The sequence below is a fragment of the Meriones unguiculatus genome, chromosome 10 (assembly GCF_030254825.1).
Source record: "Meriones unguiculatus strain TT.TT164.6M chromosome 10, Bangor_MerUng_6.1, whole genome shotgun sequence".
Taxonomy (NCBI): Eukaryota; Metazoa; Chordata; class Mammalia; order Rodentia; family Muridae; genus Meriones; species Meriones unguiculatus.
This window is the reverse complement of record NC_083358.1, coordinates 8751451-8765220: the sequence shown is the minus strand read 5'-3', so window position 1 is coordinate 8765220 and position 13770 is coordinate 8751451. Positions and strand designations below refer to the sequence as shown.

The 13770-nt window shown below is 48.8% G+C and overlaps 1 protein-coding gene across 1 annotated transcript in view; it reads right to left on the bottom strand.

Annotated features, from left to right (window-relative positions):
- Positions 1-2888: 2888 nt before the first annotated feature.
- Positions 2889-13770, bottom strand: part of Mbtps1 (membrane bound transcription factor peptidase, site 1) — a 53383-nt gene continuing 42501 nt past the window's right edge. The window contains exons 19-23 of the mRNA XM_021631042.2: positions 12333-12473; positions 10342-10473; positions 8402-8528; positions 5124-5254; positions 2889-3721 (exon numbers count right to left, since the gene is read on the bottom strand). Coding sequence (XP_021486717.1) covers positions 3525-3721; positions 5124-5254; positions 8402-8528; positions 10342-10473; positions 12333-12473 — 728 coding nt within the window. The 3' untranslated portion in view covers positions 2889-3524. The remainder of the gene's footprint in view (positions 3722-5123; positions 5255-8401; positions 8529-10341; positions 10474-12332; positions 12474-13770) is intronic.

Sequence of the window (13770 nt, the reverse complement as noted above, 5' to 3'; positions counted from 1 at the left end):
CCCTTTCCCAGTGTCTCAGCTAACTGTTCCCGGGGTTTGGCCCAGTCACAAGGATCCCCTGGGGAGGTATGGGTGAGCCTGTGAAGGGAAGGGGGCAGAATTAACGTAACTCAGCATGTTAACCGAGTGCCCTCAGGGGCTTAGGTACATTCCCAGCACTGAGCTACCATTACCACTAATTCCTGAGCATTTTTAACACCAGGCCCCTTTCTTCTCCCCAGCCCCCTTCTCTCCCAGCCCTGGCAACAGCTAATCTGCTTTGTCTCCATGGATTTGTCTGTTCTGGACATTTCACGCCAATGCAGCCACAGGAGATGCAGCTTTTCATATCTCACCATGTGCGTTTGAGGTTTATCACACTGCAGCACAAGGCAGAGCATCCTTCCAGGCTAGTCTCCACCATCAGCACACAGCAGCCTCAGCTACTTGGCCATAGCAGGACTCGGCATGTTTCCTGCAGCTTTGATTCAGCCACTTCCGGCACGTCTACGAATGGGGTTGCAGAGTTTTACTGTCTCCAGTGCCACACACTCTTCCAGATGGATTAGAACAATGGGGGCAAGGCCCTACAATTTCTGTTTCTAGGCCACTCCTCTGTGCTTTCTAGACACCAATGAATGAAATCAACATCCTGTTAGTATACACTAAGGGGGTGGGGGATATTTGGGAAGAACAAAAAACAAGAACTTCTCTGGAAACAGTTACTTAATCCACACAGGGAAAATGGACAACCTCCTGCAATGCGTGGCTCAGCAGAGCAAAGGCCCAGCTTCCCGCACCTCAGTGGGCTTCCTTGCTCAGGCCAAACCAGCCCAACCTGAGGACAGCACAGCACTGCAGGCTGCAGAGCAGCCTCGGCACGCTGCTCACTTCAGCTGGTGTCCAGGGGTGAAGTCTTGGCAGGTCCCGAGCAGCTGCAGTGGAGCTAGCCTGGCCCCAGGGCCTGTCTTCAGCTTCCAGAGGTACAGGAGTCCTCCTTTCTTTGTGTGGGCCCAGCATGGACAAACCCGAGTGTGTAAAGCCCTGGATATGGGTGTCCAACACAGATCAAGCACGAGGCCCGAGAGCACACACCACTCAGGAGCTGGCATGGCTAGGCTTGAGGTGTTAAAATGTCTAGGGACCCAGTAAGGAAGGAGGCCTGTGTTGGAGACATTCCAATGCGGTGAAGGGATTTTGTGGCAAGCTTGCGGGCAGCAGCTGGGTACAGGTAGGAACTGTCCGTCTAGCAGGCAGCACGCTGTCACCAGAGCTCACTAGTCCCGAGCCCACAGCAGCTCACCCTCACATGTCAATGTGAAGGAGGTGTCACTGGCTGTTTCACACAAGAGCCAAAGCCCGGAGACGTCACTCACAGTCATGACAAGTGGCAGAGATAGGACCTGAACTGGTTTCACACCTTCCACACTTCAGGGTTGTCACTTCAAACTGGTGACGACTGCCCAGACCCACCTGCCCCACTCCTTCAGCCTGTAGCCCGTCTCATTCCTGCTCTGCTGGGCCCTGTGCACCAGTGAAATATTCACCCTAGAGGTCCTCCGCGCTGAGGGTGACAGTGAGCCCATGTCCCTCCCACCCCCGGGAGTGACAAAAGGCTGCACACTAATCACTCCTTTGGCAAGTAAGAGCTCCATGCAGAGACAGGGTCCATTGTATGCTGGGGTAGCCAGGGCTGCCTGTGGCTTCCTGGAGTACCTGGAACAGGGACCCAGCACGTTGTGGGCCTCAGTAATACCTTCTAGACCAACAGCAGCCATGAGAGCTGCCACAGCTACCAGTGGCCCACAGACCTGCCAAGCGCAAGATACCCAAGGAGTCCTCCTCGTTTCCTTGGATTTCTTACTCTTGACACACAGCAGCCCTGGTCACAGCCACAGGCCTCCAGGCTGCTGCTGACAGCCATGGTATACAGGGCCAGTGCCTGGCAGTTGGCATGTGTGACATGCTGGTTAGGCAGGGATTTCATGCTGAGGATGCTGGGACTCAGCACACTTAAAGAAGCAATCGAAGGAGGAAGCCCAATCCTGATCAAAATTAATGTTCATGCTTTAAAGGGCACCATCAAGAAGCGGAAGATCCCTCAGGAGGGGGATGCATGTCAAGTCTGATAACTCCTACCTGAACCTGTAAAGAAAGCTCACAAGTCAGTAACAAAGATCCACACGACCCTATTAAAAACCAAGCACAGGGTGGAAGCTGCATTTCTACAAGGAAGGTGCACAGTTGGCCATTCTGCCTGTCTCCAGGACTATACAGCAAAACCACAGGGATGCCACTATAGTGCTGCAGCCAGAACACCAGAGACCAGCGTGGGCCAGGACACAGAGAAGCCACAAGTCACTGCTGGCAAACGCGTGAGCGACTGCCCTGCTTCGGAAAGTTCCACAGTTCCGCCAAACACACGACACCATCGCTCCTAGGAAGACTCCCAAGAGAAACCCAAACATGCTTGCTCACCAGCACGGGAGTGACAACGCCATCTACAGTGGCCGGCAAGCCGTCTTACCACAGCAGAGTATTATTCAGCCACGAAAAGGAATGACCTCTGACACCTACTCCACCATGAGTGAAGCTTGAAGACATGATGCGAACAGAAAGAAGGCAGCTGGAGAGACCACACAATGTGATCCCGTAACAAAAGACACCTGAACAGACAAGCCACTGAAAGCGGACTGGTTGCAAGGCTGGGGAAGAATACAGGCGACTGCTAATAGGCCTGAGCTTTCCTCGGGAGTGATAATAATGTTCTGGAGCTAAGAGTCAAGGCAGCCACATGACCCTGTGAGAACAGTAGGGCTCAGCGAAGCATAGCCTGACGTGGACATTTTTGCAGACTCCACTCGGAGATGGGAAGGCGGTTAGGGGTCTGCTGCACAACACGCTCCAGCTTTGTAAGGTTATGCATATTTATTGAAAATTTCCTTCACCAACAACGGTGAAATCAAGACCCCAAATTACAAAACATAATGGCAGTTGATAGTTATAAAAATAAAGCGAAGGCCTGCATTTCCCGGATCTGTGCAAGTTTCCTTCAGTTCAGTCTGTCTTCTCATCAAAAAGGAGGTCACGGAATCTGACTCTTTATGATGTCATTGCAGAAGACTGCACTCAACTGACAAACAAAAACAACAGCTTTGTTTCCAAATAGCACAAGTCTTTAAAGTGCCTCTCCCCACAATAAATATAGAAAATAGCCTGTACCAAGCACGTCTTCGCTTGGTCAGGCTTGTAGCATTATGTAGAAAGTGTGTCCTGACAGCCCTTCAAGGCTCTGCGTCTTTGGTGCACTGTCACTGGGCCGGATGCCATCGGAGGCTGAGCTTCTGAGCGCTTCCTGCCCAAGCCCAGCAGTGAGGTACTGCAGGACGTACCTCAGAGATGCCTGGGTAGAACACACTAACCCAGCCACAGCTGGAGATGAGGTTCCTTGGAAACAGGCACCTCCCAGGATGCTCTCTGATGCCTTGTGTGGCCACCAAAGTGGTCCAAGGCTTGTTAGCTTCTGTGGCTGGCCACTGTGATGATCACACTGATGGGGTCCTTGGGGGATGGGCCTGCTGTGCAAGTTGTGGACGCTTTGCCCTGGGCCTCCTCCGCTTCGGCCGACTCTTGGCCTTGCTGATCTGTACCACGAAGAAGGCCAGGGCTACCATGGCCCCAAGGAAGGCAAAGACAGGGATGGTCTGGCCCACCTCCTGGTTGTAGCGGCCAGGCATGATCCCTGCAAGAGGACAGTCATTGGTCAATGGCCACAAAGCAACAGCTATAGCCTTTCTGAGAACCAGCTCATCAGAGAGCAAACAAATGCTAACTGACTCCCTTAGCTGGGCTGGCAGGGCAGACCTGACTTCTGAGCAGAGATACATAATCAGGGCTGCTAACCATAGTGTGTGGATGGGAGGGTCATCAGCTGAGCCAAGCATCCCTCTATAGGGGGGAGGGCGTCTCAGACTATTTCTAATCCTGGCTTGGGGATTAGGGGGGGGAGGCAGGCCTTTATCCTGTCACTGCCAGCCTCATCAGCAGGGCCCAGAGAAGCTCCTTCTTCCCAAAGATCAGTGGACATACTGGTCTCAATCCAGAGAGAAAGAGGAGAGCACTAGAGCTCCACTAGCTGAGGAAGAATAAGTGAGGCAGAAAGGTACTAGAGGCCTGCTGGCCACGGTCCCCAAGGGATTAGTAATGCCTCCTGGAGTGGCCATCAGATGAGCCTCAGATTAAAAGTCAGTAACACTGCAAGTAAGCAATGCCAAGGGCTCCATTCACCAAGAGCTTACTATCATCAGCCGAACCTGTGGCCGCTGTGGCCTTCAGGACCTTGGCATTATCACATCAAGTTCCCATGGTTGATGTCTAAGGGCAAAAACCCAGAGAAAAACCCCTTGGGAGCTATGAATCTCTGCAGGAGCTTCCAGAATAAAAGGACCACAGACACTCAGCTGGAGGCATCCAGGACCAATTCTCCCAGCTAAAACATGGGAACATGGAGTAAGAAATCTATTCAGATCGAAGACCTCATCTGAACTGATGACAAGATGGATCATCTCAGGAGCCTGGTGCAGATTAGCCAAGGACCAGTTCAGCTGTCAAGACAGGCTACATACTTGCTTGCAGAACTTTAGCAAAGGGCATCCAAATTACTTCGAAAAATATTAAGTGAACCATGTAGCCAACACACTAAATACTGATATTTAAAACATGTCTATAGAAGAGCTGGAGTAACGGCTCAGTGGCTAAGTATACCTGTTGCTCTTGTAGGACTGGGTTTGCTTCACAAACCCAGATGGTGGCTCACAACCATGTATCTGTAACTTTAGTTCAACGGGTCTGAACTAGAAGAAGAGGGTGCCTAGTCCTCATGGGCACGAGGAACACAAGTGATACACACACATGCATGCAGACGCTCATACACATAGAGAAATATTTTTTAAAAAATTAAAATGTGCATACAGAATTTTTTAGGAGAAACGGCACCTTCATTTCTAGACCTGCTCTTAGCCTTGCAATTTGTACCGCAAAGGCAGCAGGGCTACCTTAGCTCCCAGGAAGCCTGGCTCTCCTTGGGGAGGGAAAACACCTGGAAACCCACAGCAGGATCTAGCAAGAGGCCATTAAGGACTCACCTCCAGGAATGTCCCAGGCACCACTTTCTCCAGGGGACAAAGGTCTCACTTGAGGGCGATTCGATCGGAAGTTGGGCAACACTACTTTATCCAGGTCAATGGAGAGCAGCTTCTGATGTTTCCAAAGATTACTTCCAGGAAATAGATTAAAACAAAAAAAGATAAGCAGCTGTTCTCACCTAGGATGCTTAGCTGATACACAATAAACTGCAAGGACCACAGAGGGCAATGTGAGACCCTCCACCTCTGGTAACCTGACCACCAGCAGAACAGGCAGAGTATGTGACCGCTTCTAGGTCCCGAGAAAGGCACCAGTGAGGTCCATGGCTGAAATTACAGTACCCGAGGAAGGTCTGTCCTGTGGGCTATAACACAGCCCACCCAAGCCCACTTCTGTTTAACACAGGAACACTGCCAAGCAAGGCCAGAGGACAGTCCAGGCTGGAGCTCTGGAGGAGCAGAGGTCTGAAGGTGTCATGGAAGGCTTTTCTGAGGCTCCAAGTAATTACACCCTGCTTTCTGCAAAGCAATGCAGAGAAGGAACTCCACAACCACCACCCAGGAAATGGTGCCAGACCGACTGGTCTGTGGATCAAGAGAGACCAGCACCCGCAATGAGAATAGGGCAGATCTGCAAGTAATCAAATATTGAAGTACAGGTGAGCAGGAGATTGGCCTGCCTATGGTAACCACCAACAAAACATGTGCTGAAACTGTGGGTGCTCAGGTGTGAGTGAGGCATTACTCATCTCTGCTTCCTCTGCAGGAAGTCGGTGAGGCCAGTGCAAGCAGAGCTGAAGAACAGTGACTGATGTACTGTGAACAGCCATGGGCAGCCCATTGACATCTTAGGGAGAGCTAAGGATACCAATGGAAGGAAGATACTGGAAATGAAGAATTCCTTATCTTCCTATAGTCAGTCCACCTAGAAATTGTTGGTCTATGTCTTCTTTACAGTCCCAGCAACAGTAACAGAAGCAGCCAGGCAGGAAGCTTGTCACTGGTGAAGGGTGGGAGAGCCCCCAGAGGCTCCTGGCCAGCTCTGACACAGCTGCAGCACAGCCTGTTCTGCATGACTTAATGCTACTGCTCAGGATTAATATGTCTGAAAAGTTAACTGACAAAGTCACAAAACCCATGGCCTCTTACCCATGGCTTCCCAAGTGTGTCGCTAAAGGGACATTCTAACAGTGTCCTGGTCTGGAGCTGCTCCTGGGGACTGAGTGCACTTTGCAGTGGGCACTGAGGTAAAAGCACTTATTTACCACAGAAGTCTCACAGCACTCTGAGGGACAGAGGGTCTACCTTGAGTCAACGTTCCCCCAGCAATGACTGCTAAGGACACCTGATACCCAGCCAAGAACTGGGAAAAAGCTTCACCTCACAGCAATAGAATGTGCCCTTAGCATAGCCAATGACAACCTGTAGCTGTCTAACATTGGTACAGAATCTTCTAGAGATTCAGAATACATACTGACCTAAGTTTCTGAAAATAATTTCCCTCAAGATGTGACATGTGAGATAAGGGAGCAGTGCAGGGGTGTGGTAAGGAGGGGGTTGCTGAGAGTAAATCAAAATGAAAATTTAGGAGCTGGGCATTATCAGCACCCTGGATAGACTTAGAGCGGGAGGGAATTATCTGATGTGGCCAGCCAGATACCAGAAGTGCTGTTATCTGTCCTTGGAGCCTTCAGCGCACACCGGGAGAAGAACTGGGCTTCTGGCACTCTAGCTAACATGGCTGCCCTTCGAGCATGAACTGATGGCCATGTCTAGAATGTAAAGTCTGCTTTGAATGCTAAGGTAACAGAAGGTTCTAAATAAATAAGGATTCAAAACTCGAAATATATTCTAAGCTTTAAATGATGCAGGGTGCCTGCAATGGAAGAGCACTCCTCAATTAAAGGTTCAGGAAGAACACTGCAGCTAAAGACCAAGCCTCTGTATAACTTTGTGTGTGAGAGTGTACACACGTGCCTGAGCATGTGGAGCACGGAGGTCAATAGGGTGTCTTCCTTGCTCTTGAATTATTTAGGCAAAAGGGCTCTCAAGGCACCTGGGGCTTGCTGTTTCGACTAGCCTGGCTGGCCAATAGGCTGCAGGCACTCTCCTGTTTCCACTCCCCGACATGTGATTACAGGTGTATGCTGCTGGACTCAGCTTTTAAAAACAGTGAAAAAACAAAAAACAAAACAAAACAACAACAACAAAACAAAACAAACCCAAACATACAAAAGCCAAACCAAGCCAAACCAAACCATGGGTTCTAGGGATCAAACTCAGTGCTTGGCAAGCACTTTGCTAAGCCACCTCCATGATACCAGCTGTCTTGTTTTCTGTGACAGATATTCTAAGACATGGTCCTTGAGCGAACCCTGAGGACCTGAGCTCATGGTGATGATAAAGCATGCATGCATGAACACCAGGCCAGGTTGTCTCCTTCTCACAGAATGAATAGGGTTCCCACTCTGTCTATGCCACATCTGTCCATCACTGACCCAAGCATAGCGGCAGCCATGAAAGGGGAGGAAGAAGAGAGGCAGGACGCTGCTTTCTAAGGAAGTCTATGTACGCCGGGAGGGGCTGAGAGGGGAGCATCCACTTGCCCTGCAAGAGTATGTCTGCCAACTAGCTCTGGGACACCAGGCCCTGTTAATTTTCCCCTATCTTGTCCTGCTTTGGCAAGATACTAGAGAGAGAAAGGAAGAGGAGAGCAAGGTGGATAAACAGCTTGACATGGCCTGGCTGGAGAGAAACTGCAGTGGGAACTCAGGTCTGAAAATCTGAGAAGAATGAGGCAGATGAAGATGTCAGGTGAGAGGCAGAGCAACACAAGGGCACATACAAGCGCAGCACTGTGGACAAAGCCCACAGCCCACAATGCACACACTTGTGGGTGGACTGCACAGAAGAAGCCAGACCTCCTAGGTGCAGCTTCAGCCCGGGATGCAGGAGCAGAGACCTACCTGCACTCCACACACAACACCTTGGATGGGGTGCACAGCTGCAAATGACTGCTCCCAGACCCCCAACTGGAACCAGAGCTTAGCTTCTGCTTAAGTGACAGCACTTGGCTGGACCCCACCTTTCTTTCCAAAGCACTGTAATGCCGGACCCCACCAAGATCAATATGGGGGGTACTCATTTCCACAACTGTCAGAAAATGAGAGCTAGACCAGATTATTTAACAATGATGTCAGCAAAATTGTATTTGCTCTATTAAAAAATGAGTCATGGGCCCCAGGGGAACAATGAGGAAAACACAGGCAGACACTGACCTGGGCGCCGTCTCATTCAAAGGCTGTGGCTTGGCCCATGACAAGTGTGGACAGGCTGGAAGGGGCCGAGGTTTCGGGTCTCCCAAGTGGGCCTCAAGAACTTTGGAGTAGCGATGAAGGTGGTTTCCTGTGGTTAGCAGCAGTAAGAACAGAGCAGGGGATCACCGTTGTAATAATACAGGAGAGAAGGTAGCTTTGAGTGACTGTACCTTTCGTCAGCCAGCTCACTGTTCTGTCAACCTACCCGCCACAGGGTGCCTGGTGCCCTTCAACACAGCCACACTGTGTGCAGGAGTGCTGCTACTGAACCTTTGCAGACTATCGAGCACACACAGAAGGCCACCAAGGACAGTGCCACAGAAAAAATGCTTTTCTCCAATACTTAACTCCCTGGCCAAGAAAGCAAACCAATTCCATTTCTCTTTCTCTCTCTCTCTCGGCTTTTGGTTTTTTCGAGACAGGGTTTTCCTGTGTAACAGCCCTGGCTGTTCTTGAACTCTTTCTGTAGACCAGCTGTCTTCGAACTCAGTCGCCTGATTCTTCTATCTCTCTATGCTGGGATTACAGGCATGTGCTACTAGGCTCAGCTGATTTTTTACATTTAAATCAGTGCTACCCCACAATGTAGCCACCCACACACTGGCACTGGGCAAATGGAATGGGTGCCACACATCTAAATAATTTTTAAAGCATTAGATTGAAATATATTATGAAAATGAATTTTACCTTTTCTGTTTTGTGTGGTATATGTTCATGTGTGTGCATAGGCCAGAGATTGATGCTGGATGTCATCCTCTAAATTATTCTCATGGAATCTGGAACACACAGATTCAGCTAGACTGGCTGGCCAGTGTCTTAGCTCACTCCAAAGCTGAGGTTACAGACACGCTCTGCTGCATCCAGTGTTTCTAAGGCTGCTGAGGGATATCTGGTTTTTTGTTTTTTGTTTGTTTTTTGAGATAGGGTTGTGTAGACTTGGCTGTCCTGGACTTGCTTTGTAGATCAAGCTGGCTTCGAACTCAAGAGATCCACCTGCCTCTGCCTTCCCAAGCGCTGGGATAAAAGGCACGTGGTACCACTGCCCGGCTGCTGAGGGAGGATATGAACTGAAGTTTTCATGCTTTCTGGCAAACACTTTGTCAACTGAGCCACCTCCCCAGCCCTCCTTATACTTTAATGTAGCTGTTGGGATTTCTTTCTTCAGTTTTGCTTTCTTTTATTTTGAGATAAGGTCTCACTATTAAAAGACCACTCTGGCCTCCATTTAGTCTCTTCCATTAGCCATCCAAGTGCTGGGATCATAAGCATACAACACCACATCTGTCTGCTACTATAGAATTTGGGCAGTGCTACAAGGAAGGGAACATTTGGTTCTTTGAGCACATGAACACCAACCCACTTAGACCCTGAAGTGCAGGCTCACCTCATATGGCCCAAGTGACCTGAGATAACTGTTTAAGCTCTCTCCTGCCTGTCTCTTCATCTGCACACAAAGAGCAATACTGTTCCTTTTACAAGATTACTGAGAGACATTCTTGAGTTAATCCTTACAATGCCAGCCTGGTGATGACTCAAGGGCTAAGAGTGTTGCTGTCTTGCAGAGAACAGGAGTTCAGTCCCATCACCTACGCTGGACAGCCTCCAGCTCCCTCCAGCTCTGTGGGGCACCAATGCCTTCTTTTGATCTCCCCAGGAACTTGCACACATACACACATTTCCCTCGTACACAAAAATAAGATATTTTAAATGATGCTGGACCCTGGGAGAATACCCATACACAGGGCTCACAATTCCTGTCAACCCTGAGATGAGGTAGGTGGGCTATCAGCAACCACTTGGAAGAATTCACAGCATGGCCTGCTACTGGCAAGTAGTAGTATGTCTTGACGCAGCACTGAACTGACTCAAGTCCCTGCTGGGACACCATGAGAGATACTCACCTTCCATCCTTTCAGGAGGGGCCAAACCAGCTCCACTGGGTGGGCGCTGCCTATTCCCTGAATGGCTGAGGCTGGGAGGGGTCACGCCATATGATGTGTACTGAAGGAGCGCATCCAGAAGCCAAAAGCAGTCTGCAGAGTCAACAGGCACACTACTTAGGATCCAATTTTCAAAAGGGAATCCCTCCAGAAAAATTGAAGAACACTAGCTCCCATAAAAAGGGGGAAATTGAGGTTTAGAAGCCAGAAGTTTAGGTTAATGTAAAGCTGATACCCCCAACAGGCTCTTCTACTTTTTATAAGAATGCTTTCTCCACAGGCAGAGTTCCAGTCCACCCGGACAGTCTGTTCCAGCACCAGCTGACTGCAGGCGGTTTTTAGTCTATGTCCCAGGGCTCTGGGCAGCTTAGCACCACTGTGACTAGACTGGACCGCCAGCCTGAGTGTCACACAGCTCTGGACAGCTCATGGGCAAAGACAGAACAGGGTTCATTCAGAGACAGCAAGACCATGTGACAACCACTGAAAAAAGAATGGCCTCTACAAAAAGAGCTCCAAGGGCATGAGCTGTCTGTCATCAACGATCTGAAACATGCTGGGAACAGGAAATAGGTTTGAACTGAGGGAACATACATGGGAAGGTAAATTCAAGATTAGGAGAAAGTCAATTATTTGAGTCTGAGGTTCTAACCAAGATTGGTCAACTCTTTTCCAAACTTTCAGAATCTGAGAATATGAACAACTCTTACTCAGAGCCTCACAAAGGCTCCTTCCTAAGGAGGCTGCCGATGCTCCTATGCTAAACCTGGTCTCCCTCTGTCCACTCCCTCCCTCCCTCCCTCCCTCCCTCCTACCCCTATTTACCCAGCCCAAATCCCATTAACACCTATTTGGACTACAGCATCTTCAGGAGTGGGAAAGGTTGTTAAGTACTCTGCACTAGGAAGAGCATGCACTACTGGCCAAGTGCCAAAAGCCCCAAGGACCCAAAGAGCTGCCGTCTGAAATGTACAGGCACGGACAGTCTCTTTAGGCATTTAAAATTTTAATGAAGACTCTTACCAGGAAAGCTTAGACCTTAAAGAGAATTTCTGTGGAAATAAAACATTAATCTCCTATCTGCTGTGACTTTAAACCTAACTTCTCATTTTAAAAAATAAAGCAAATCATATTGTTAGCTACTGAAATCCAGCCGACATCAACCTGAAACTGGGGAAAGGTGCGACATCCAGCACGTGCCCATGTCACCACTGTCTGAGCACCCCACAGTGTCCAAGACAAGACTCGAGTCCTGACTTCACAGCATCTTCCCAGATAAAGACCTGCAGCGTTTCCCCTGCTCCATCCCCAAAGTGAGAAAATGAAATCCGTACCCAAGCACGGACCTCCAAGTGAGCCAAAGGAGGTATAAAAGAGAACTAACTCTGCTCTCTTTGCTTCCTGCCCTTGAGAAAATAACAGAGGCCCCTGACTGACAAAAGCTCTCAGCTTAGGGGAGTGCAACAAACAGGGCTTCTGAGACAGATGTCTGGGAAGAGAGGCCAGACCAGAGAATAAACACACATAACTTAGCAGGACGCCTGAGGACAAAACCGCGTCAACTGGGTTAAAGAACTTCCTACTAAACAGGTGACAGAAACTCATGCCTGTCACAGTCAGATAGGAAAACAGGTGGAATACTGATGCCTGTTTTAAAAGTCTGTGTCCTTATGTATTAATCTTCAGTTATATCTAGAAATATCCCGGCAATCAAAGTACCCAGGACTCTTATGTCTGGCTCCTGTAGGCAAGTACCTATTCATTCTCCAGCTTCTGGCCAGTATCATTCCAGGGACAAAGGAGAGAGGACTGTGTACCCAAATCACAAAGCCCATGGGCTGCTCCTTCTCTTTTATGGACTTGCTGGGTCCTGAACCCAGGGCCTTGCATGTCTGAGGCAAGGGCTCTGCCACTGAGCTTCAGCCCAGTCCTCCTTTGTGCTTTCTTCTTACCCTTCTGTCTGTGACTGTCATCCAAGCAGTTGGAGTCTCCATACAGCACAATACGACCTCCACCTTCAGTTGGAATCTGATAAAGCCCCAAAATGGGAACATTTTCAACAACTGCTGTCTCTTGTTTTAAGACCTCCAATCCTGCAGTAAGAATGAGAACAGTAGAGTGAGTTCTCCTGAGGAAATTACTGATTTTCTAGTTGCCACTTGACCTGAGATTTGCCCTACCTGACACAAGACTAGTAAAATCAACATTCAGTCAAAAGAGTGCAAATCTTTACAACAGGGAAGCAGTATTAATTTTGATTTTAACAAAATCCAGCCCCCACAAAACTAGTATCCACAGTGCAGTGTGCACTGACACCACAGGCTCGATGCTGCATTATGTGAGAGGGACACACGCAGCTAACAAACATGTGTCCGTCCACACATCATTTACATCTAAGATTTGACGAAGCACATGCCTTAGCAATAGCACCTCTCGCCTGCCGAGCAGACCGCATAACCTGAAACGTTTAATGAGCCGAGATGTAAAAAGTAACAGTGCCCTGCAGCTGCCAACAGTGGTCACACTGTGTACCCTAAGAGCAAGGCTTGCCTCAGCACTAGGTGCCAGAGAGCATCAGAATCCAGCACTGTGCCTGCTTACTGCTCATCAGCTCTGAAATGCCTCACCTCTGTGGAACAAAATAAGAGAGTTAACAGAACAGACACAGATAACACATTTAGCCTCATGGCCAGAAAAGTTTTATTATTTGGTTGGGTTTTTTTTTTTCCTTTTATTTCCTTTTCTTTTTCTTAATGTTCTCTTTTGATTGAATTATGAGCCACAGTCTGAGCCATTTTTTCCTTTTCTTGTTCTGTTTTTCCTTTTTTGGTAATACTGGGGCTTGAACATAGGGCTCGGTAAACACTCTACCACTGAATCCCACCCCCACCCTATTTCTTTCTAAGTCTGATAAAACAGGGTATCATGCTAAGTCACCCAGGCAGTCATCAAGCTTGTGATTCTGCCTTAGCTGCATGAATAGTTGGGATGACAGGCCTGTGCCACTTTGGTTAGCAATTTTAACTTGCTGAGCTTTGAAAATAAGGCCTTTTCTGCTCTAGAGTAACATGCACCACAAAGTCCTACCTTGTATCCAAAGACTACCCAAGTTAACACCAAGCAATTGACTTTTAGACTGAACTATAACACCAAGTAAAGCATGCATCATTAAATCTATTTTGATTACCCCCTTCGCCAAAACGCTGAACTGCAGGAGGCAGCAAGCAAGCTAGGAGGCCATGGCTCTTAGCCCTGGAGCATGGCAAGCCTCTGAGAGCAACATTTACAAAGGACTAACTTATGATGAGTTGGGCCAACACTGAGCAGATAAAATCACTGTGCTTAAACTGTGGCCTCAAACAGTTAAGTTGAGAAACTTAGTTTCATCAT